The sequence below is a fragment of the Pelodiscus sinensis genome, chromosome 16 (assembly GCF_052426305.1).
Source record: "Pelodiscus sinensis isolate ZL-2025 chromosome 16, ASM5242630v1, whole genome shotgun sequence".
NCBI lineage: Eukaryota > Metazoa > Chordata > Testudines > Trionychidae > Pelodiscus > Pelodiscus sinensis.
The window spans coordinates 40505246-40528572 of NC_143067.1; the positions used below are offsets into that span (position 1 = coordinate 40505246).

Consider the following 23327-nt stretch of genomic DNA (forward strand, 5'->3'; position numbering starts at 1 on the left):
GCGGGAGCCCAGCGCGAGCACCCGCCGCTGCTGCCGCCACGCGTGGGCGGGGGGGGGGGGGGCGCGCGCTGGGTCCCGCCTCGAGCCACAGCCCCTCCCCCCAGCTCACTGGGCCCGGCCCTGCAAACAGCCAGTCACCCCCCCCACGCCCCAGGGCCCGCTCTGCTCCCCGGGGGGGGGGGGGGGGGGAGGAGACGCCTCCCGTGGCCTCGCGGCTGGTGCCGGCCTTTGGGCGCGAGGGGCCCGGCCAGCGCCCGACCGACCCAGGCCATTGGGCCCCCCCCGGCAGTAGCAGCGCCAGCTGGGGCCGCGCACGCTCGTGCCTCCCTCCAGCTCTCAAGCCACAACCCGGCAGCTCAGGCTCCTTAGTGCCCAGCTGCCAGCCGGGCCCGCCGCGCCACTGGTCGAGCAGCGACTCCCGCCCCTCTGCCCGGGGCGGGACCCCCGTGGGGCCGGGTTAGTGTGCGGGAGCCTGCGTGGTCAGACCGGACACTGCCAAGGCACGAGGCGAGTTAGCAATCGCCTGGCTCCCCCCAGCCCTGGGCCGCTGGGCACCGCTGCCGAGCAAGGGCCGGCGCACCCCGGACAACGCCCTTAGCTCTGCTCCCATCCTGCCCCACTGGCCTAGGGGTCCCTTCGCCGCGGCTCGGTAGCTTTCCGGTTATAGCTCCAGGGCCCACCCAAGGGGCTGTCGTGTGTCAGCCGCTCCTGGGAGGAGGCACCAGCATATCCAGCACCTTAACCTGCCCCGCCCGCCCGCCGGGCACTGCCAGGTGAGGCGAGACAGGAGCCAGGAGGAGCAGGGAATGGAACCCACAGGAACTCCCATCCCCGTGCCCCGCCCTCGCGTCTCTCAGGCGTGACAGGCCCGGGGCCAGGCAGGCCACGCAGGGGGAGCAGAGCCGGGGACTGCAGCCATGGAAGCAGCGCCCTGGAGTAACACAGCCCCAGGGTTTTGCTTTGGCAGAGTGGGGTGCATCCTTACACACGTTATCCACAAGGGGGCACCAGCCCCGCACTCTAGTGCAGCTAGTGGCTAGAAGTCCAGAGAGCCGGGCCCTGTGGCTCAGCTCAGACGTGCAGGTGAGCGCTGACCCGCTGGCATGGCCCGCCCTGGCATGCCGCGCTGCGCCAGCCTCCGCAGCCCTGGCGGCCAGGGTGGTCTGGAAGCTCTCTGGGGACAGGACCATCCTTGACTCCACTGGCCAAGATAACTGGAGCCCTTAGGCACGACTAGACTCTGACCAGCTACCCCAGCAAAGCAACTCTCGGCCAGCCGGGCGTAGACCCTTTTGCTAACAGCTACACCCACAAGGGAAAGGGGCAAGTGATCTCACGCAGCCAGGGCCAGAGCCAAATTGAAGTGTACCAACGACTGAGAAGCCACACCCCCCCCACCCCCTTTTCCCCTCCCCAAGTTAGGAGGGGACAGGCCCTGCTGCACAGGCCCATGTGTGGCTCTGCATCTCCTCCCTTGACGCAGCCACTGGTTGCTGCCAGTTGTTTCGGTTTTCAAAGCACCATTAGCAAGGAACACAGAGTGCTTTGTTGCCCTGCAGCTCTTTAGGAGACAGCATGATGCTCATGCCCCAGCCTCCAGCTACACCCCCGCTTTGACACAGACAGGCCTCCCCCTGGTGCACTGCCTGTGTCCACGTCCCACTGACATCACTCCATGCGAGGCCTGGGAGTAGCCACTGGCTGCACCAGACCTGAGCTCAGGCCTCAGGGCCAGATTTTCCAGTGAGCGCTGCACGCTGGGTGTACCCTGGGTGGTGCCAAACATCCAGCCCTAAGTATCCAAGCGGGAGCTGCTGAGGGACACTGGGCCTGACAGGGCTCTGGACTATTAAACTCTGAGCCAGTCGGAGCAATAAGGCCAATGCCTGAAGTAGCAAGTGGGTTCCTGCACTGAAGAGCCAACAATGAACAAGGCAGCTTGCATAAAAGCCAAGCTAGCCTGCTGAGAGCAGGAGCTGAGTAACACAGGAAGGAGCGTTTATTACAACATCCACATGCAGACATCCAATGCATTCACCCACAAACTCCTCCCACCAGAAGGTGGCAGCAAACATCACTTCTCAAAACCATCCCGGTTCTCGCTAATCCGGACAGGCACCGGTGAAATGGACCGACTCAGCTGAGGCTCCGGGGGAGCCGAGCCCCTACTGTGCTCTTCGGGCCATCAACATTTCTCGGATGTTATCTTCAGCGTCTTTTACACTCCGCTCCAGGTACGATTTCCTCTGCTGCAAAGTAGAAAATCAGAACAGACTCAACAGCCGAATCCCCCGGGCACCACGCGCTGGGTTGGAGCAGGAGCTGAACCACTTCCCGTGGTAAGTTTAGTGCTGGGAGTGAATCCTCCCCCATGGAATCAACACTCCTCACCAGACACACGATGCGGACATGAGAGGGGGACGGGGAGGGGGAGGGGATCATTTGGGCTCTATGCAGGACTCAAGTGACAGTTAGTGAAAAAGGTCCCAACACAGACGGATTGAAGAGTAGAACTACTCAAAGAGCCTTCCTTACTCATATTTTGGCACCGCACCTTTACGTGGCTAGCGTGCGTTTCATCCCTTTACAAACCTCGCATTTATAACTGTCATTACATCAGGAACAAAGGACTGAGAGGAGATTGTTTAACTTGACTGCAGTTTGTCAGACATTCATAAACCTCACATCCTGAGCATGAAACAAAGGAAAGGAAAAGAAAAAGTACTTCTGTATTCCTTTCCAAAGTACTTCTGTGTATTCAGTTATAGACTCACCTGGCAGAAACCCCCCCAAGGCCCAAAAAATAATCTATTCCCACTCGGATAACACTGGATTATCTATAAAACCCTCTTCTGACCTAGTCACGTTTTCACAGATTGGTGCACTTTTTCCACATTTTGGAGGGCGGGGATTAAGGACTGTGGAATATGGTTATTGACGTGACTTGGCGCAGAGCCAGGAACTAGCCTGCTTTAGCATGGACACCAGAGCCCTAAGCTTGAGCACGGCTGAGGGAAGCCTTAGCACCGGGTCAGTCCAACACAGGACATGCGAGTCCAACGTTCCCTACGGCTGTCAGCCTCCTCCAGTCTGACACGCTGAGGGGCACCCCCCAAAGGAAACACGGGGCGCGCGCTCAGAGGCTGGGAAAAGCTGCCAAAAGGCAGGAAATTCCAGGGTAAAGCTCCAGACCAGACAGTCTCCTGTCAGGCACTGCCAAGACCGGGGGGACTGGGAGCTCAAAGCAGCAGGAAAAGACATTAGAATGTGGTGCCGTGACACAGCCCTGCCTACACACCTTGGCTACATCTACACTGGCCCCTTTTCCGAAAGGGGCATGCTAATTTTAAACTTCGGAATAGGGAAATCCGCGGGGGATTTAAATATCCCCCGCGGGATTTAAATAAAAATGTCCGCCGCTTTTTTCCGGCTTGGGGAAAAGCCGGAAAAAAGCGTCTAGACTGGCCCGATCCTCTGGAATAAAGCCCTATTCCTACTTCAAAGTAGGAATAAGAGATCCTCCTTTCGAAAAAGGGGCCAGTGTAGACGTAGCCCTTGTGTGCAGCTCTCCCAGCCAACAGCCGCTGCCGCCTGAGTTCAACCAAGTACAAGTCTGCAACCCGCGAAGGACAGGTGTTAGCCGCAGCAAGACAGAGAACCAGTGCCCAGTCCTCTAAGTCTATTCCAGCCATGACACCCGGAGCCTCTGGGTTTCCCTCCACCCACCACCACTGCGGAGAGCCCAGGCATTAGCTGCACTAATCCTTAGCACGTGTGCAGCCCCTGCTCCGGAAGCGAGGTGCTTGTACCAACGTGGAAGCAGTAGGGGAAGGGCGATGTGAGCAGCCCACGGGCAGACACACAGTGTGTGTCAGAGCTGTGCTCAGAACTCCACATCCCATCGCCCCGGTGCCAAACCAAGGTGGATGTGGCTGGCTTCAGCTCACACGATCCACCCTGAGGAAGTTACTCGCTAATCAACTGTTGTGTTAGCTGGTGGCTTACGCAATCCCAATTTGTTTGTCCTCAAGGCAAATTTCTATGAGAAAATTTCATGCTTGAAACCTGCCCTCAACAGATGCCAAGTGAGGAAATGGGAGGGGGGGGTCATTTCTATCGCTGTCATTAAACACCCACTTCATCGCAATGCCACCGCTGTCTTTCTGTTCGTGGGATTCAAACCTGCCCTTGAGAAGGAACCCAACCCCCCTTTAGGTCTTGCTTCCGCTGAGTAAAAGCGCAAGGGGCGCTGACCCTGCTGCCATCGCTGAAGCATGCACACTTGGGTGCTGATGAGAAGGCACGTTTCTACGCTCCCCGCTCAGGGCCTCTCCTCCCCCGCAGTGGGGCTGCCCTGCTGGTGAACACACGAGGTGGAGCTGAACACCAAAGAGCCAGATCAGATCAATTCTCGGGTCTTAGGAGCTCTAGATTCAGGTGAGCACAGCACAGGTGAGATGGCTGAACACACCTTCGCTGTGCTCCCACCCGTCACGTGGCTTGCAGGATCCAGTCCCATACCTCGGAGGGGCTGCTCCGCGTCCCTAGTCAGTGCTGAGGGGCCTTGGTGTCTCTCCAACACAAGGATGGCTTAGCACTAGTCAGTCCTCTCCAGGAGGCCTGTGCTCTCAGAGAGGGCGACACTGCGATCACAATGGACAATGCCAGCAATGGAGACCTAGGACTCAGCAAAGTGGAGGCTTGTGCCCCTGGAAAGGGAGATGGAGGAGGCTGGGGAAAGAAGGAGCCAAGCGAGTCCAAAGAGAGCGCTGCAATGTGCTCTCGAGGACACGGGTCGCTCCTCCCCCCCATGGAATGGGCTCACCGGCAGGGGAAGAAGCGACGCACTAAAAGCCCAGCCAAACGAGGGTAACGTTCCCGCTACCTCCACTGAGGCGCAGCCCGAAGAACCAGGCCGTGGCAGGCTCGTTACGTTCTAAGGGCCAAGCTCTGTGGAAGGGAAAGAGGTGTCCTTTCGCCTCAGACTGGCGAGGTCATCACAGGAGCAGTATCAGGAACTGTGTAAACCCGCCTCATTCTCCCATTCCTGGGGCCTAAAGAGGAACTTGGTGCAACTCTCTGGTCCTCTCTTCTGGGGACAGCAGCAGAGCATTATGCAGCTGAGCCGAAAAACCATTTGCCTGATCAGATCAGTTTGAAAATGAGTGTTGAGTGTACAGAGACACACTGCTATTAATGAGGTCCAATCAAATAAGTGAATTTGCATTATCAGAAACTCGACTGCCCTCCTGCGACGATGTGCCCGTTATCAAAGGCGCCACCGCGGAGATCGGTGCTTCCTAAATCGATGGAAGGGCTTTTCCAGCCCCTCCCCCTGCAGCAAGAGCAAGGTCGACAGAATTATCCTGTTGCTCTAACAGCCTCCATCCTGGGGCCTAGGCCCGATAAACTAGGCCCAAGATCATTTTAAGTGTAGACCAGGCTCAGCTGCTGAGTTGCAAGGGGGAGGGAGGGACAATAAAGGGTTATGTAGCATGAAGAGATTGGGTGGCCAGCTGATATCTATGTCTGGAACAGAAAGGCTCTCCCCTGCCCCAGCCAGTGAGTGCAAATGACTCCTCATTTAGCTAAGTAAGGACTTATCAGTCGGGCTCTGCTCCCAAGATAGAGCTTTGTCGGTTTAGTGAAGTGGGTCAGCGCAGGCTACAGCGGGTAGTGTCTGAACTGCAACACTCAGCAATCCCGGAAAAAAGCTTCTATCCTGTGTCCCACAAACGAGTCATCCAGTGCTCCAAGTTACAAGGGATTCCTGGGCATGTGGATCCCAGCGCCTCCCGGGCTTCGTTTGCAAGGAAACGGTTTTCAGCACTTTCAGAAGGGAGTTTGTTTTTATGGCACTTGCCTTTCACTGATATTTACAGGACATCCGAATATGGAGGAGTGACCTGCTATTACACCCCTCTGGCATGTGGAGTAGCCTGTTAATTATTGCCCAGCTGAGGAACGGAAGCAGACGGCTGCCTTGACAGCAGCTGAATGCACAAGGAAATTATTTAATGAGATCTGTAGTTCTAAATCTTTGGGCATAGGGCATATTTCATGTTTGATTAAAAACCACCTCGCTGAGTCAGAGCGGGGCCAGAAGAGGGGACTGTGAGGAGCAAACCTGAAAGGCTGCATTTGCCAGTATTGCTCACTGCACCACTCACCGATCTTATCTAAAGTGCTCCACATTCACCCCACCGGCTCCTTCACCACCGCCTGCCTTCCCTGTGAGCTGAGCGCTTGGGTGACCACCCAGGAAAGATTCAAATGCCGCCCAGCTGATTAGCAGAGCACCTACCACTAGCAGCAGATGTTCCTACTGATGATGCACAATCTGCACGTGCCTCAGTGCACATAAAAATTCATTCTGCACATGGATGGGAAAAATTAGAGGGAACACTGACCACCTCCTACGCTAGCATCTGTGTGGGAATCTCCCACCATGACACTATCACCAGTGCTATTTAGAGCAGGTCTAGACCAAATGGTGGAAACATCTTGTCTACACTAGAACTCTCACCATGCTACAACCAGTGGGAGATTCCCCAAGATGCCAATGCCCTCTCTTTCACCTTCAGAGACTGAGTAGCTACAGGGCCTTCCTCCATCTATACTGCTACCTGGAAGGTATCTATGGATTGAACTTGTCAACCCATTTGCCAACTCTCTTATTTCCCTACCACATACTGGTGCATACTGGGTTAAAACTAGAGCTGTCAATGAATTGCAGTTAATTCATGAGATTAACAAAACATTAATCATGATTAATTGCACTGTTAATTCCAACTGAAATTTATTAAACATTTTGGAAGTTTTTCTGCATTTTCAAACATATTGTTTTCCATTACAATGCAAAATACAAAGTGCAGTATTCACTTTATATTACAAATATTTACACTATAAAAATGATAAACAAAAGAAACAGTATTTTTTCAATTCACCTCATAAGTACTGTAATTCAATCACTTTATTGTGAAAGTGTAATTTACACAGATTTTTTTTACATAACTGCACTCAAAAACAAAATATAGAATTCAGCACCTACATGTCCACTCAGTCCTACTTGTTGTTCAGCCAATTGCTCAGAAAAACAAGTTTGTTCGTATTTACAAGAAATAATCCTGCCTGCTGCTTATTTACAGCATCCCCTGAAAGTGAGAACAGGTGTTCACATGGCACTTTCGTAGTTGGCATTACAAGATAGTTACATGCCAGATATGCTAAACATTCATATGCCCCTTCATGCTTTAGCTGATGACTGATTCTACTTGATAACAATCCAAAGCTGATCATACTGACACATGTTCATTTTCATCATTTGAGTCAGATACCACCAGTAGAAGGCTGGTTTTCTTTTTTGGTTGCTGACATTCTGTAATCTCCGCATGGGAGTGTTCTCTTTTAAGACTTGTACGCTCCACACCTTATCTCGCTCTACTGGACCTCACTTCAGATTCAGTACATGGGCTGAGCGCTGTAGAAATCTCACACTGGTCTCTTCTTTGTGTTTTGTCAAATCTGCAGTGAAAGTAATCTTAAAAATGAACATGGGCTGGGTCATCATCCAAGACAGCTATAACACGAAACATATGGCAGAATGCGGACAAAACAGAACAGGAGACATACAATTGTCCCCTAAGGAGTTCACATGAATATGTTCCAGATGCACTGAAGAAATAACTTGTGATGCAGACTACAACAGTGCCATGCAAATGCCTATTCTCACTTCCAGGTGAGATTGTAAGTAAGAAGCAGGAAGCATTATCTCCTGCAAATTGTAACCGAACTTGTTTGTCTGAGTAATCAGCAGAACAAGAAGTAGGACTGAGTAGACTTGTAGGCCCTAAAGTTTTACATTGTTTTGTTTTTTAATGCAGTTTTTATACATAATTCTACATTTCTAAGTTTAACTGTCATGATAAAATAACTATTATAGAATTTGTATTAGGTGAATTGAAAAATACTGGTAATTTTGTTTTTTACAGTGCAAGTATCTAATCAAAATAAATATAAAGTGAGCCCTGTGCACTTTGTATTCTGTGTTGTAACTGAATTCAATATATTTGAAAATATAAAAAACATCCACAAATATGTTAATCTATTATTGTTTAACAGCATGATTAATCATGCAATTAAATTTTTTTAATCGCAAGATAGCCCTAGTTAACACCCTTACACTGATTAATGAGAAGACACCTTTCTTTCAGTTTGAATGTAAGAAAACACTGCAGTCTCCAAGACAAGCCACATTCCCACGGGAATTCCAACCACGCAGGAGATTTTCACTGGCTGTTTTTTTGGGAATAAAGGTGTGCAGGCATGGGACAGCACAACAAGGAGAGAGGCACGACAGGGACACACTGACAAAGCAGGAAAGAAAGCCAAGTGGACACCACCTGGAAGCCGGGTGTCTAGCCCTCGGAGAAGCCTAGTAAAAGTGATGGCTGAAACTACGGGGCAGGAGCAAGGGAACAGGCTCCTGTGTTTGGGGAAGCAGGACTTTGTACATTCCTTGTGAATTAACAAAAGTGCATCAAATACCTGACTCCCATGTCAAATTCTCCTCCCAACAGTAACAGAAGGGAAACAAGGGAGTTGGCAGCAGGGCCCTACATTCTGACTTGCTGCTCAGGTTAAACAAGGTAACAATCCATTTTGCCCTTTCGTTGCTCCTCCTCAACCATACCCTCCAGGCCTTGTTCTACGTTACTTCTCTTAGCTTTTCCCCTCATTCTTTGACTGCCTGTCACAGCCCTGGTGGGATTTCACTAGGGCTGTCGAGGAGAACTGGTACCTCCTACGTGATCAGAGGTGCAGCCAAAAATAGCACTGGCTGTTCATGCATCCTTGTCATACAAAGAGCTCATGTTAACCTCTCTGGCCTCAAGAGCTGGCTTCCCTTCTAAAGCAGACAGACCACAAATGGACAGACTCTTCCTCGCTCTGGCGCTGCTTTGCCTTGTCAGCAGTACAACCAGAAGGCTGTTTTAAATACCTACCATTGCACCTGGGTCTACTCTTAAGAGGTGACCCTGTGTTTTATACCCCCTTCTGGTAGCATGCTGCCACCTTGTTTTGTGATCTAACTACCCTGGCTTGTTCCTCAGCAGCCGAGGGCACTGTACTCTATTTAATGCAGAGGCTGCTGCAGCCGATACGCCCTGAGAGGAAAAGAGCCGCAATTAGCACAGACTCTCTCTCTTGGCAATCCAGGAACGTTTCCTGCGAGGTTCAGGTAAATGGAGTTCAGTTGCACATTCCTCCCGTAAGTTTGATGACACCATCTTAGCAAGAATAATTAAACTGGTGTCATTCGGAATCAGGTATGCTGCCTGCCACAAAGCCATACATTCCTAACAGGTGAAAGAGGTAGCATTCAGGTATTCCACTGGGAGGGGAAACGCTATGACTCAGAGCTCACAGACTAGTTTTAGAAGACTCAAGAAACAGATTTCCTGCAGGCTTGTGTCTTAGATACTGTCCCTACATGGAGAGAAACCAGGATGGTTTTTGGCTGGATTTTTGCCTATCTATGGAGAATCCCAAACTCTGTCCTCAGGAGAGGATGTACTACCGATGTGTCCACTGGGCTTCTGCCTCTGGGCACCCAACCTGTGTGGCATATATTCTTTTTTCCATTAAAAAGCCCATATTACCCATCTCCTCTTAGTGATGAGCTGGGCAGTGAGAGGCAGAACTCTGGATTACACATCGGATTTAAAGACACGGTCTTATCAAATTGCTTATCATTCATTTTTCACCAGTTTTGATGTTTGCATTGTGCTGCTCTCCGATTAGATGAGTAGCCAGTTTCAACCTCTGATTCTCATGCTCTAGTCCAGTGTTTCAACACGTGGGCTGCAAATATTGCAAGGGAACATTTAAATCAAAACAAAAAGCTCTTCATAGAAATTCAAGTCAGTCCTAGAAACATTCTGCCTAATTTTAGGCTTTGAAAACCCTTGTTCCTACAAACCCTAAATGATGGGTCTGAAGCAAGCTGGCAGCTTGCTCCACAAGCCAGATACATAGGGAAGGACTGGAATCACAGTTCATCCACAAATTCAATTCACACGCTAATGGACTCAATCGTGATATGGGCTGGCTAGGACATTACCTACATAACCACTGAGGGCATGTCTAGACTACATGGCAATTTAAATAATCAATTAAATTCATTTCAATTAAAATGGCTGCCGCGCTGTGCTGATCAGCTGTTTGGCGGCACAGTGCTGTAGTCTGAACACTTCGCGGTTGACATCAAAGGCATTTGTCGACCTCCCTGGTAAACCTCATCCCATGAGGCATAACGGGGAGGTCAACAAATGCCTTGGATGTCGACTGCGGAGCGTCCAGACTACAGCACTGTGCCGCCAAACAGTTGATCGGCCCAGCACGGCAGCCATTTTAATTTAAATGAAACGGTGATTATTTAAATCACCGCTTCATTTCCCTTTGCCTACAACCCTCATCTACATGGCTCCATCGACGGAGCCATGTAGTCTAGACATGCCCTGAAGGTGCTAACAGCTCTCTGAGGGTACGTCTAAACTACATGGCTCCGTCGACGGAGCCATGTAGATTTGTTGTTTTGGCAAAGGCAAATGAAGCCGCGATTTAAATGATCGTGGCTTCATTTACATTTACATGGCTGCCGCGCTGATCAGCTGTTTGTCCACTCAGCGCGCTAGTCTGGACGCTCCCCTGCCGACATCAAAGCCCTTTGTCGGCAGCCCCGGTAAACCTCGTCCCACGACAGAGGCATGTAGTCTAGAGACAGCCTGAGTGGTATCCTTCCTGTGTTAGCAACCTATCTATTGACTCTGATTTTTATCTGCTTAGGTTTAAGTACCCATTCTCCAGATATTTAATGATGCTCGGTCTCACCCCCCCCTTCCTTTTTTCTTTTTCTCCCCGCTTCACCTCCCCTCTCCTATTTATTTTGAGTTTTCATATCCCCTACTCAACACTCCAGTCATCTGAAGAAGTGGGCTGTGCCTACGAAAGCTCATGATCCCATCTAGATGTTTTGTTAGTCTATAAAGTGCTACTAGACCATTGGTTGTTTTTCCCCTTTCCTAAGGATGCTCTCTCCCCATGTCTGTTCCCAAGCACTGCATCACATGCTAGAATATCAGCCTGCCGGTTGCCCGTATTTTATTCTCATGACCAGAAGCCTTTCCTCAAGGAAGGCTCTGAAGTCTTTGGAGATGACTCGGTGCCTCAGATAGTGCCCTGATGTCACTCATCTTGTGACATGGCCTTTATAAACTTTTTGGCCAAGAGTTTCTGTGGCTCTAAAGTTAACACGTGTCATTTTTGGCATTCCTCAGCGTCTGTGGGGGAACGCTCTTCGGGAAAGTGATCAGCTCCCGAGATAGAGTTGGGCACACACACTTGTCTGGAGAAAGATCTTCCCCAAGTGGGAAGGAAGGAAGTCCTCCTGCCCCCCAACCAGGAGCCAGACAGGAGCGGTGTGAGGTTACCCTTACTCTGCAGGGCTGCAGCCGTCATCAGAATAGCTGAAATTGTCCACATAGCCCCGGCTGGAGGGAAGGAGACTTTGCTCTCCTCAGAAAGCCGGCGACCAAGTAAAGCGTGGAGTGCTCTGTCATCTTGTCACTTACTTGGCCAGAGTGAGAGCTAATTAGCCCAGCAGTGTAGCCCATCGAAGGCTGGACGGGGCTTCTGCTGCGACATGTCCAGCTAGGGGCAAGTCAGAACACTGCAGGCAGCAGGCTCCTTTTAGAGCAGCTGCAGGGGCACACCCCAGTTCCCACATTACCCTGGGCTGGCGAGAACCCCACCGCACAGGGCTGCCTACGGTTCACACCTTACCGCAGGCTTCTCGACCTCATTGCCCTGCGACCCCCCTTCTGACAACAAAAGCAGCTATTTGACCCCAGGCCAGGGGACCAAAGCCTGAGCCCTCCCGAGACCTGCTGCATTGGGGGGCGGGGGAGAGCTCCAGCCACTACAGGCAGGGGCCCAAAGCCAGAGGGCTTCAGCCCAGGGAGGGAACTGAGCCTCAGCTTTGGCCCTGGGCCCCAGCAAGTCCATGCCGGCCCCGGCAATCCCATTCAAATGGGAATCATGACCCACAGCCTGAGAACTGCTGCAGTACTGCAGCCGATGAACAGTGAGACATTCACCACCGGTCTGCCCAAGCAGCAGATGAATCTCAGGAAATTCCACTGGAAGCTGCTCAAGGCAGAACACAAGAATCCAACTAGATCTGTCCACTTTGCAGGAAAATATTCGACCCCATCCATGGCTAGCGGCAACAACAGAGCACGGAGGCCGAGTAAAGGGTGCCGGTTTGCATACAGCCGCTGAGATACTGCGTCCAGAAGGGAATGGCATGGACACAACAGGGGAGTCCCAGTCATTTCCAAGGAACCTGCTTCTTTAGAAGGGGACAGCCTGGATTCATTCCTATGATGCTCATCACCAGAACTTCCAACCTAACAAGAGCTGCTCCATGCCTGGGAGGTGTGGTGGTTTCTGGAATTAGTCCGTGCCCTATTTCTCGCAATACCACCACTAGCACAACACTGGCACTTTGGCTTGGCTTGTTTGTGCAGCTGGCAAATTTCTCCTGCACTAAGAGATGCTGAAGCTGTTCTACCTAAAATGTGTACTGATCCCCAAGTCCCACTGCCTCATCCCACATGCATGCGCATAATGTGCTTTGTAAAACGGCTACAGGAAAATACATACAAGAACAAAAAATAGACGACAGACTTCCAGGATGGGGAACTTTATTCTGGGAGGCAACAACTCTGAAAAGATTTGGGGACCATGGTAGATAATGAGCTGAACATGTGCTCCCAGTGTGACATTGTGGCCAAGAGAGATAATGAAATGTTGGGCTGCATAAACAAGGGAACCATGAGTAGAGAGGTTTTTTATCTCTATATTTGACACTGGTGTGACTAATGCAGGAATTCTGTGTCCAGTTCTGGTACCCACAATTTGGGAAGGATGCTGGAGAGGATTCAGAGAAAAGCCACAAGAATGATTAAAGGCTTGGAAGACATGCCTTAGTGATAAACTCAGAGTTCAATTTATTTAGCTTAACAAAAAGAAGGTTAAGGGATGAATTGATCACAGTCTGTTAATATCTGCAAGGGGAATAAATATTGAATAAAGGTCTCTTCAATCAAGCAGAGAAACATACACTGAGATCCAATGTCTGGAAGATGAAACTAGAAAACTTGAGATTGGAAATAAGGTGTACATTTTTAACAGTAATTAAACTACTGGAATAATTTACCAAAGGTTTTGGTGAATTCTTCGTCACTGGCAATCTTGAAATCAAGATTGAATATTTTCTAAGAGCTCTGCTCTAGGAATTATTTTAGGGAATTTCTGTGGCCTGTGCTATATAAAAGGTCAAATTAGATCAGTGTTTCTTAATCTTTTTAAGATCAAGGAACACCAAACAATTTTTTATGAGGAATACCAAGGATTTTTTTTTGTGGGGGAAAAAAAAGGGTTGGGGGGGGAGGGAGTTATTGAGCCCAGAAAAGGGGCGGGGGTCACCTGCCACAGAACACAGTTTAAGAAACACTGAATTATATTATCACAATGGTCCCTTGTGGCCTTGGAATCTAAGAATCTACCCCAGACCAGCTGACATGGTCCAGAGAATAAAATCAGGAGAAAGATTCGGCAATGTACGAAAACATGCGCTCGCCTTCTCTTTTTGCCCTGGCATTAACACACAATAGCAGTCCCGTAAGAGGAATTATGATGAAACATCATTCATGTCTGTTGATGGGCACTGCTCTTATACTTGGAAGCACAACTATAATTTCATCTGAACAACAAAACTTAGAGGTATTTGGGAGTATGGATGAAGCCTTCCTCAGCTGCAAGGCAACAACTATGCTGCAGAACTTCTGCCCCAAACCTGAGAAAACTGACCAGAGCAGCTTCAATATATGGGGCAGCAGAAATGTCCTCACTCTGGACTCAGCAGATCCCTTACTGGTTATACTAACCCCCCTGATAAACTCGAGGGTGGGATTTTCAAAAGACCTCACCATTGATCTAGTTCAGTTCCAGAGCAGTCAGGCCAAATTCAGAGTGCTTCTGAAAATCCCACCTTGTCATCTGAATTTCTGCTTGAATATTCTGTGCAGAAGTCCTTTACAAAACAGAGTCCTGAAAAATGTAGTAAATTCCTCAGTTTTGCACTTTGGCTCCGAAAATAGTGCTATGGCTCCAGTCAGTAATGCTGTCAGAGCAGTTCCTGTCATGAAGACCTTGTTAGAAAAAACGTTACCACCTCTCACGGAGGGAGGGGTCAGTAGGGTGACGGCAGAACCCTTCTATTCACTGCCATGCATGTCCCCGGTGAAGCCCTGCAGCAGCACCACTGTCGCTTTGTAAGTGTAGAGACAGAAATAATGGATGACTCCAGGCAAGGTAAAGCGTGAGAAAGGGAAGGCATGTGCCAAGAGGCAGTTACCCCAACACCCTTGTATTCCTGAGGACTGAGGTGTGGTTTAATGATGCTGACTCAAGGCTGGGTCAGTTCGGGGCACAGGTAAGGGCATGCAGAGTCATCTAGACAACAAATAATTATTTCCTGTTCCCACCTGGGCCGGGGGTGGTGGGGGAGGAAGCACAAATTGCCCCTGCAATAAAGTCATGGAGTAAGGAGCAGTGAGGCGCGGCTGGACGGGCCACAGTGACTCAGAGGTGAGTGAGTGCAGAGATATTAGTCCCATGAGTAAGAACTGCCTGGGTGACTAACGCTATCCCAGGGAAGGCCCTGAGGAGTGCTGCCCCCTGCCTTGGACACCGTCTCTGCCAATTCCAAACTCTCCTTTTAATGTGCCGGTCCTCAGCTTCCAAAGCACACAGAATGACTGTGCAACGATGGCTTTGGGTAAAAGACTGTCGACTGATTCATAAAAGCAGGCTCCACTCCTATCAGAGGAAATGGCCATTACTCCTCCGCTATCACCACTTCCCTTCAGAAGCTAAAAATCATTTTAAAAAAATGTGGCCAGAATTCTTAAACCTGGGTCCAGGTCCTAACTCTGGACCAGACCCCTAATTGGAAGCAGACTTCTTTTGTTTCTAGCCTATTTCACATTTCAGCTCTCCTGCACTAGAACTCAAGGCTGATTTGCAAACAATGCAGAGATGATTTCCTAAGAGAGTTATAGAAACATTTCAATTATACAATTTTACAAAATCTAAATTCAGGGACAAATGTGACCAGAGACCATCCCGTCAATAAGCTATCAGAATTCTTTTGAAATTAATTTATCAGCACATCCTTTTCCTAGTTTCAAATTTACCACATTTACACACCTAAAAAAATAAAGATAGGAAAACCATCAAAGGTCCTAAAGATAAAACAACAGTGAAACTATGAAAGGGAGTGGAATCTCAAACTTCTGACTGCATAAAACCTACATGTTTATTTTGTACCATTTACAGCTCAAGGGAAGGCTGGCTGAGTGAATTATTAATATGATAATCAACTTGCAAAATTTTCCTTACAAAAATCTCTATTATAAATGTTTATTCCAAATGAAAGGCCTCACCCTGCAAAGACATACATACAAGTAATTGTACAGATATTGGTCATCCAACTGAATTCACCATGGCCAAAAACAACATTTAAAAGTCTAGATCTCATGATCTCCCAGGGCTAAGCCAGATCCTATTATAAAGATGTAAGTCTCCTCTTTTAAATGATCTAATTCTCCTATTTCTATCCCTGCTGGATTTAAGGTCTAATACCTTGCAGCCTGTTACTTGCATACCACTTACTATAAGCCATGCTTTGCTGGCAATTTTAAAAAGCCAGACATGCTTTTCACCTGTGCTCTGTGTTTGAGACCAGAAGTGATCTAATTCATCAACCCCATGACAGCAGGCCAGAGAAACTGACCTCCTGGCTGCATCAGAATGACTATGGAGCTGCTGAGTCCCTTTCAATGCAAGACTGTAATCGTGCAGTAGGATTGCTCATCATTACATGGATCGCAGGTAAAGCTACCTCTACTTCGCTCATCCTGCTCCTCCGGGTACCTGGACACAAATCTGGAGGACACAAGCAATAAAGAACTCAGTGCAGCATTAACTTTTCCCCAGCTCTTGCAGCACTAACTAGAATTAATCCAAAGTTGTAAAGCAGCAACCGAATGACACACATGCTCTGTAAAAGGGAAAGCTTTGCTCTTTGATCATGCTGCTTTCAGAGTCCTCCAAATTCCCCAGCTGGTCACAAAAACATTAAGACAAAAAAGTGGCGAGGGGTGGGGCTGCGGCGGCTGTGCTTTTCGGTTGGGCTACAAGGGCTTTTTGGAGATGCTCTGAGTATTTAATTTTTAAAGGGGAGGCTAGAAAGTGAGCTCCCCTCCCCACTTTACAGATTCTTATGTCCTGGAATAAACTTCAGCTGCTTTCTTCCTGAAAACCAGCAACTACGTTCAGACTAGATTCCTGCTGGCAGCTCTCCCGGCATGATGAGCAGGCTGCCCTTCCATAGGAGATCCTGCAGCGGTGGGGACTTACAGGTGGCACCAGGGACTAGTGCAGGCCATTACCACTGGGTATATAACTCCACCCTCCTGACGGAAGCACAGAAATGAGAGCAGGCCGTGAGGGTGCCACTCTCCATATGCAGAGAACCGCGACTAAAGCAATGAATTAGTGCGGTGCTGCCCCGTAGGTTCTTCTCCAGGAGCTGCCTGACACAGTGTGGACGGTGTAGGGAGGAAGCCCGGAACGGGGTGAGCACAGGGTAGCTGAAGCCAGGGACACCACGTCTGTGTGTTCTACAGTCTCACTGTCAATGTCCAGCAGTGGCCCAGGTGCGCTTTCCTAGGGAAGAATTCTCACGGGTGGACATAGTTCTGTTACCAATTTTTCTAGTCAAGTGGAGCAACCCCAAGACAGAAGCCTGCATCCATGTTGGTAACAGCAGGTGGGAGTCAGCAACGTGTGCTGGCGTAAAGGGCTCCGAGCGAGCCCCAATGCCCAAGATGTACCTGGATGAAGTCAGTGCTGAGAGCAGCAAGACGGCCACTACAGACACTTGGAACAAGTTACACAGGGCTTCCACCAGCCCCAGGTGCATGAGCCAGCCAGGCCTCTCCGACCAGTCAGGTACAACACAGATAACCTCAAATACCAGTTGAAGCCAGTTCAGCCAGACCACCACAGCCCTGACCAGCTTCCCAAGGGCCAAACAAGTCCAGACTTTGCCTAGCCATGGAGTGGCTCAGCTGGGGAAGCTTAACAATTGGGAGAGGCAGAATTCTTCCTGGAGCCTTCCACAGCACCATCATAAATAGCAGACGTTGGGAAAGTCTAGAAACAATACAAGATATTCCCAAAGACGTCGAACAGCCAAATGCTGCAGGCAGCATTGCCAGGACCTGCACAGGCTTGTCTATGCAATGGCTATATGACAGGCTGGTGGCAGCACCAGTTCTGCTCCATCTGCATTAACAACACTGGAGGATGCGGTGCTCAAAATACCAGCAGGTCCTCCCAATGTTGCTCAAACTGTAACTGTACTGGTGTTAGCTCCGGTGGGAAGAAGCATTTGCAAGATGTCCATAATGCAGCTAGGGCCAGAACACAGTGCTCAAGCAAACCAGCACTTCCAGGCACGCTTGGAACTGTTCTTAAAAAGGACAGCCTGCTTCTTATGCTAAAAAGGAAAGGTGTGCTCTATATCCACTAGAGAATAAAACCACAGAGATGGCAATGCTAGAGAGGGTTGTCCCCACCCCCAGAAGAACAAACAGGGACAGGCATCATTCTCCTCGGTTTATTTTGAAAAAGCCCACACACCCAGACCACTGCCCTGCTCCATGGATCAACAATGGGATAAGCAGCTTGGCAATGGTAAATCACAGGATTAAGCGTGGTCCAGCTCAGCAACTGACAATCTCTGCATGGAAACCAAGGGATTGCCCAAAGCAGAGAGACCAGGCTCCCCTCCCACTTCTGGAGGTGGCCCCTCAAGAGCAGAGTGGAAGCATACTGCCAGGTGTGGGAGAAGCCATCACTGCTGACAGAAAACTTCAGGCCCCAAGGGACCTGTCACAGCACTACATGTGCTGTTGGAATTAAAAGAGCTTTGTTCCCATGTAGCGTGGAGTAGCCCTGGCAAGATCAGAGACTGCTTAATGCACTTGATCCATAGAAAAAAGACGCTACTAGTATCTTATACTTATCTTAGGCCATTCTTTGGTCCAAAAGCCCTGAGGTGTCATCAAATATAATGGACCCAACAGCGATTCTGGTGAGGGATGCCTGATGCTTCTTTTACAGAAGACAAACGTGAGGCACGGAGAAGTGCTAGTCTGCCGAGATCACAAACTATGCCCATGGCAAAGGCAGGAATAAAACTTCTGAGTCATCACATTAAAGCTCCCTATCCGTTAGATCCCGCTGCGGTGGAATCACCTTTTCCCTTTTATTCTACCCTAAAGGAGCCATGCAAAGTCCCACTCACCCTCTTGCTCAAGGAGACTAATGGTAGAAGGTGAACAAATACTAGGTTCTACATCATCATCATAAGGGGGGGGGGGGGTGAACAGATCTTGAGCATGGTTTGGGCAAGCAATTTTACATGGCTTCTCAGAAGCCACACCCCAAAACTTCCAGCCTGTGGTCACCCTTTTAGAATGCTTTTTTATTTTCCTCTGGTTTTCCAGGCTCATCGCTTTTGCTGCCGACAGACTCTGAAGAGTTCGCTCTACAGCAGCAGTCAGCTTCCCACCTCTTGTATATGTGCATGGACTATTCATGGTTGGGAAATGTGAGACACACAACAATGTTCTTGTCAGCACTTTAAAAAAAAAAAAAGAAATCCCATTCAACAAGAATGGAAGCAGGTTGCTTGTGCCCTTTCTATGAAGGAGCTACATTCAACAAGTGGCACACACTGGAGAAAGCTGTCACAGGGCAGCCTCCCCCGTATTTGTTATTTTTAGCAATTTAGTCTGACAACGCCTGACAACTAAACATGCCGAGAATAGCGGGAGAGAGGGGATTATCAGATACTACCAGTGAAAACACACAGCAGTAATCACTTCCTCCACACTGAAGGAAGAATCATTTTCCATGTCTTTCTAACATCACAGAGTTTGGTCTTTTTAAAATGCCACATTTAAAAACAGAATTCATCGAGCCAGACAATGGAAACGGATAACATTTCCTGAAACAAAGCATTGTTCCACCCCTAGCATATCGTGTTTCCTTAAAAACAAGGGAAGAAAAACATTACTAGGTTTTTCTCCTAATACTGCACAAACATTGCTGAACTAAAAAGAGCCTGTGGTCACCCTTTTAGAATGCTTTCAAAATAGATTTCACACACACCAAACATAGTTAAACGTAATAAGAGAATTGATATCATCCAGGCTGGAAAAATCCAATTGCTACTGGTGAGTAGGAAGCTCCTCTCGCAAGCTTGTGAGCCCAGGGCATCAATCGCAGCAGAATTTAAAGACGCTGGTTTGGTGTTTTATTGCCTTTTGGTCCCAACCTTGCAGGCACTTACTGTACAAGTCGAACCATGGAGTTAAGCTCCTCAAGCGCTTGCAGGATTGGGCCCTTAATGCCAAAGATCATTTTCAAATGTCCACTGAATGTTCACAGCCGCCTTTGGGTGTGCAGAGTCAGGTCTAGTTCCCCTGCCACAGCTCACAGCTTTGCCCTGCAATAGAGCTGTCTGAAACGCACAAGAATCCCAGCAGTTCCATGAAGCTCTTGGGCTTCAGCTTTGTTTCCCCACCACCGCCTGGAGCAGCGGGGCTCGGTGGGCTCAGGCTTTGGGCCCCCTCCTGGGGTCATGTAGTAATTTTTATTGTGAGTAGGGAGTCATAGTGCAATGAAGTTTGAGACCTCCTGCCCTAGAAGAATGAGGCACCCAGCTCCCCTAGACTTTCACTTTCAAAAGCACACGCAAAATGAGCAGTGTTTTAGCATGCAAAGTCTCACCAAAACGCAACACACCAGAATTACTATTAATTACTGAATGGAGCTAGGAGCACTGCCTATTTAGGTAGCCCAGCACTCATTCAGAAGACCGATTTCAGTTACTTAAAAAACATTGCCAACTTTGGACTGACTTTGCCACACCAAGCCTCAGGCTTACCTTTTTTTGGGTGGTTTTTTTTTGGGGGGGGGGGGGGGGGCATTTCAGCCAAACTAATTCAGCTGTTTCCAATGTTATTGGAAATGGGTTGTGCTGGGTTTCACTCCCAGCTCTTCCACAAATAACAGTACCAACCACGACAACACGAGAACAGTGGTGTAGATGTTTGCGAACATGCTAAAGTATCATTTTGTAAATAATTAATTATTTTAAACACACATGTCAAATACGCAGCCCCCACAAAGTTACACTGTGGCCCTCAACTGTAGGAGGCTCTGGACCGAAGGCAGGCAGTTGAGGACAGTGTGCACTGAAGCGCAGGAGCTGTGCCGCTGTCGTGGGGATGGGTAAAGAAAGCACCAGCTGGCATGGAAGGTAAATCCAACCTTTGAAATCGATTCACATGTAATGACCTGAAGGAGGGGATTTTCACCTCACCACGTTTCTCTCAGTCTGATATTTTCTTTAGGATAACTTAGCTGAATCACTAAGATCACTTAAGTTTCACATTCTTTCCTGCCTCCATCATGGGCTGGTTTCAGGAATAAGAGAAATTCCCTCAGATCACTTATCGCTGGAGTAGATGGAACGTGGATTCAGGCGTTTCCCTGGAAATTCTCAGCTCACAGGAAGCATCAATGTAAGACTTCAACCTTTCCCCCAGGGAATCCCAGGGCTCTCCATGGAACGGCCAGCTTGAAGGGCAGTTAATAGTGGATATGAATCTTCATTCTAAACTAACTGTAGGAAGCTGTAGGGAATCTGACCCCTGTATCAACAGCTAAAAAGGAGAGCGCAATGTAACAGGCAGCCACTTTCCCACCCCCACCTCTTACTAAGACCAGTCGCTGCTTTTGATAAAGACGCTTCAGTGCCAGTAGCCCTTGGCCAAAGGCAGCTGTAAGCTTCAAAGAAGAGAAAACATCCATCAAGCTCTGCCCAAGTACAGTAGAAGGTTGTAATTTATGGGGAACTCCACCCACTCTGCTTAACCCAGCAAGTTGAGAGTTCAGCAGGTTCAGCCCCATTTCCCACGAGGAACAGGAACAGATGGAGACCTGCCACTGAAGGTTATAGTTGCTGAAAATGGACCAAAGTCTGGCAAGATGAGAGCCTGCCACTCAAACAAAGGCCTATCAACCACATTCCATTCAGCTGCAACACTAGGACTGCATCTAACCAGGGACTTTACCGCTGCCTTTTCAGTCCCATGAGCTTTTGGGGATAAAATCCACTTCATCAGAGGAGTTTTACCCATGCCAGCTCATGCCCTATGCATTTGTGAGTCTGTAAGGTGCCACAAGACTCCTCGTGGTTTTTAAAGTTACAGACTAACACCGCTACCCCTCAGACATCTCAGTTCCAGTGTAACTACACCTATCAATGGTGAAATGCTCAGGGAGCAGTAACAATGCTTATGTCCTGTAGACACTAGAGCTTACCCATCTGAAAGCACAACTATTACCAATGACTTAAACAAAAAATAGTCTAGCAGCATCTTAGACTAACAAAACATGAGCTTTCGTGGGCACAACCCACTTCTTCGGAGGACTGGAAGAATTAAAAGTCTGGATCCAAACACCTTCCCTTATTTATTCTTGGATCGGAACTTTTAATACTCCAGTCCTCTGAAGAAGTAGGTTGTGCCCACAAAAGCTCATGATCCCATCTACATGTTGTGTTAGTCTGTAACTGGAAAAACTTAAACAACGAATAGTCTGCAGCACCTTAAAAGCTAACTCAGCTACCCCTCTGAAGCTTTATTACCAATGAGGTTAGTCTGAGAGCATGTGGGCAAGATAGAAACAGAAAGTTAAGGGAGGTGTCACTTGATCCACAGCAATCTACAGAATTCAGTGTGTTCCCCTCTGATGTGGTGGGCGGACTCGCTGTCCCCGGTTCCCAGCTCCAGGTATTCCGCTTGGCAGAAATGTTCATACTATAATGTGACTAGAAATTGGTCAGGTTGGGTAACATTGAACCTCTCTAGTCTGGCACACTCCGGGCCTGACCGCTGCTGAACCAGGGAATTTGCCGAACCCCGGGAGGTCAGTATTGTCTGGCAGCATCACCAACAATCCCACTGTTTGCTGGCTCAGAAGACATGTTGAGGTAAATTAGAGCTAATAACAGCACAGAACACTGAGAGCCTGGACTGGTGGCTGGAAACAAACTTTATGGGGCTGCAGGAAACTTGGACACACACACCCATGATCAGTGAACATCCGGCTAACTCAGACCATGCCAGGCCACAGATGTTGCTGGACCAGAGTGTGCTGGACCAGAGAGGTTCAACCTGTATTGATTATCAGCTTGGTTTATTATGACAAGAGAGTTGTAATGAGGCACTGATTAAAACATCAGCACGCAACCAGAAATTACTGGAATCCATTGGCAAACAGTACATAGACAGTTACACAATAATGTTATGTAATGTATGTTCATTACAATACTAATATTATTTATGACAAAATCTTTGTTTTTAGTTTAATCTTGATCATTTTTAGATACCTATAGGGATATCAAGAATACCAATTAGTAGCTGAATCTTTAAAAAAAATCCCCTGCAGAGCCCTCAGTTGCAACTTACATGCTGTAAGAAGTGCACCCATAAAATGAAATTTGCAAGGCTGGAAAGAAAGTACAAGAGAATTTTAAAAAAGTCAAAGATTTCAGGACAGATGCCGACAGTAGGTGAGACTTGCCTTATTCTAATTTCCACGGCATGCATTTGGAAAAGAACATCTGCGTCTTCTGCAGTGAGCTGGAAACCCAACGATATCCATTCAGCAGAGTTTCAACACATGAGATACAGCATGAAGCAGTCACTCAGTGAGATAGCTCCCTTTCCTTGACAACCCACGAACAGATTGCAAATGAAACATGGAGGGTGGCTGGAATGACTTCCCTAGAAGTAACCAAGCACTGTCTGAGCGTATTAAGTGCTGTTAAATACCAAGAAGGAGCAGTTTCAAAGCTACAGGTGAGCCGACCAGAGCTCATTAATATGAAAAAAGCATAACATAAAATGTACCACTCAAACGGATACTCTGGGTCATGATTTGTATGAAGCCTTCAAAACCCAAAAACGTATCCAAGGGTCCATCAGTCTATGGGATCCCGTTAAGAAAGACAAACGATATGCTTGAATGCAAAGAAGGAAGCCCAAGTAAAGGTG

At 48.6% G+C, this 23327-nt stretch overlaps 1 protein-coding gene across 2 annotated transcripts in view; it reads right to left on the reverse strand.

The window, feature by feature from the left end:
* The window catches only part of PFDN1 (prefoldin subunit 1), a 66405-nt gene that overhangs the window by 20784 nt on the left and 22294 nt on the right, over window positions 1-23327 (reverse strand). The window contains exon 4 of one of the 2 annotated variants that reach the window (XM_075900095.2): window positions 1978-2249. The exons of the other annotated variant lie outside the window; for it this stretch is intronic. Coding sequence (XP_075756210.1) covers window positions 2166-2249 — 84 coding nt within the window. The 3' untranslated portion in view covers window positions 1978-2165. Of the gene's footprint in view, window positions 1-1977; window positions 2250-23327 lie in introns of those variants that run through there. 2 annotated transcript variants of the gene reach the window in all.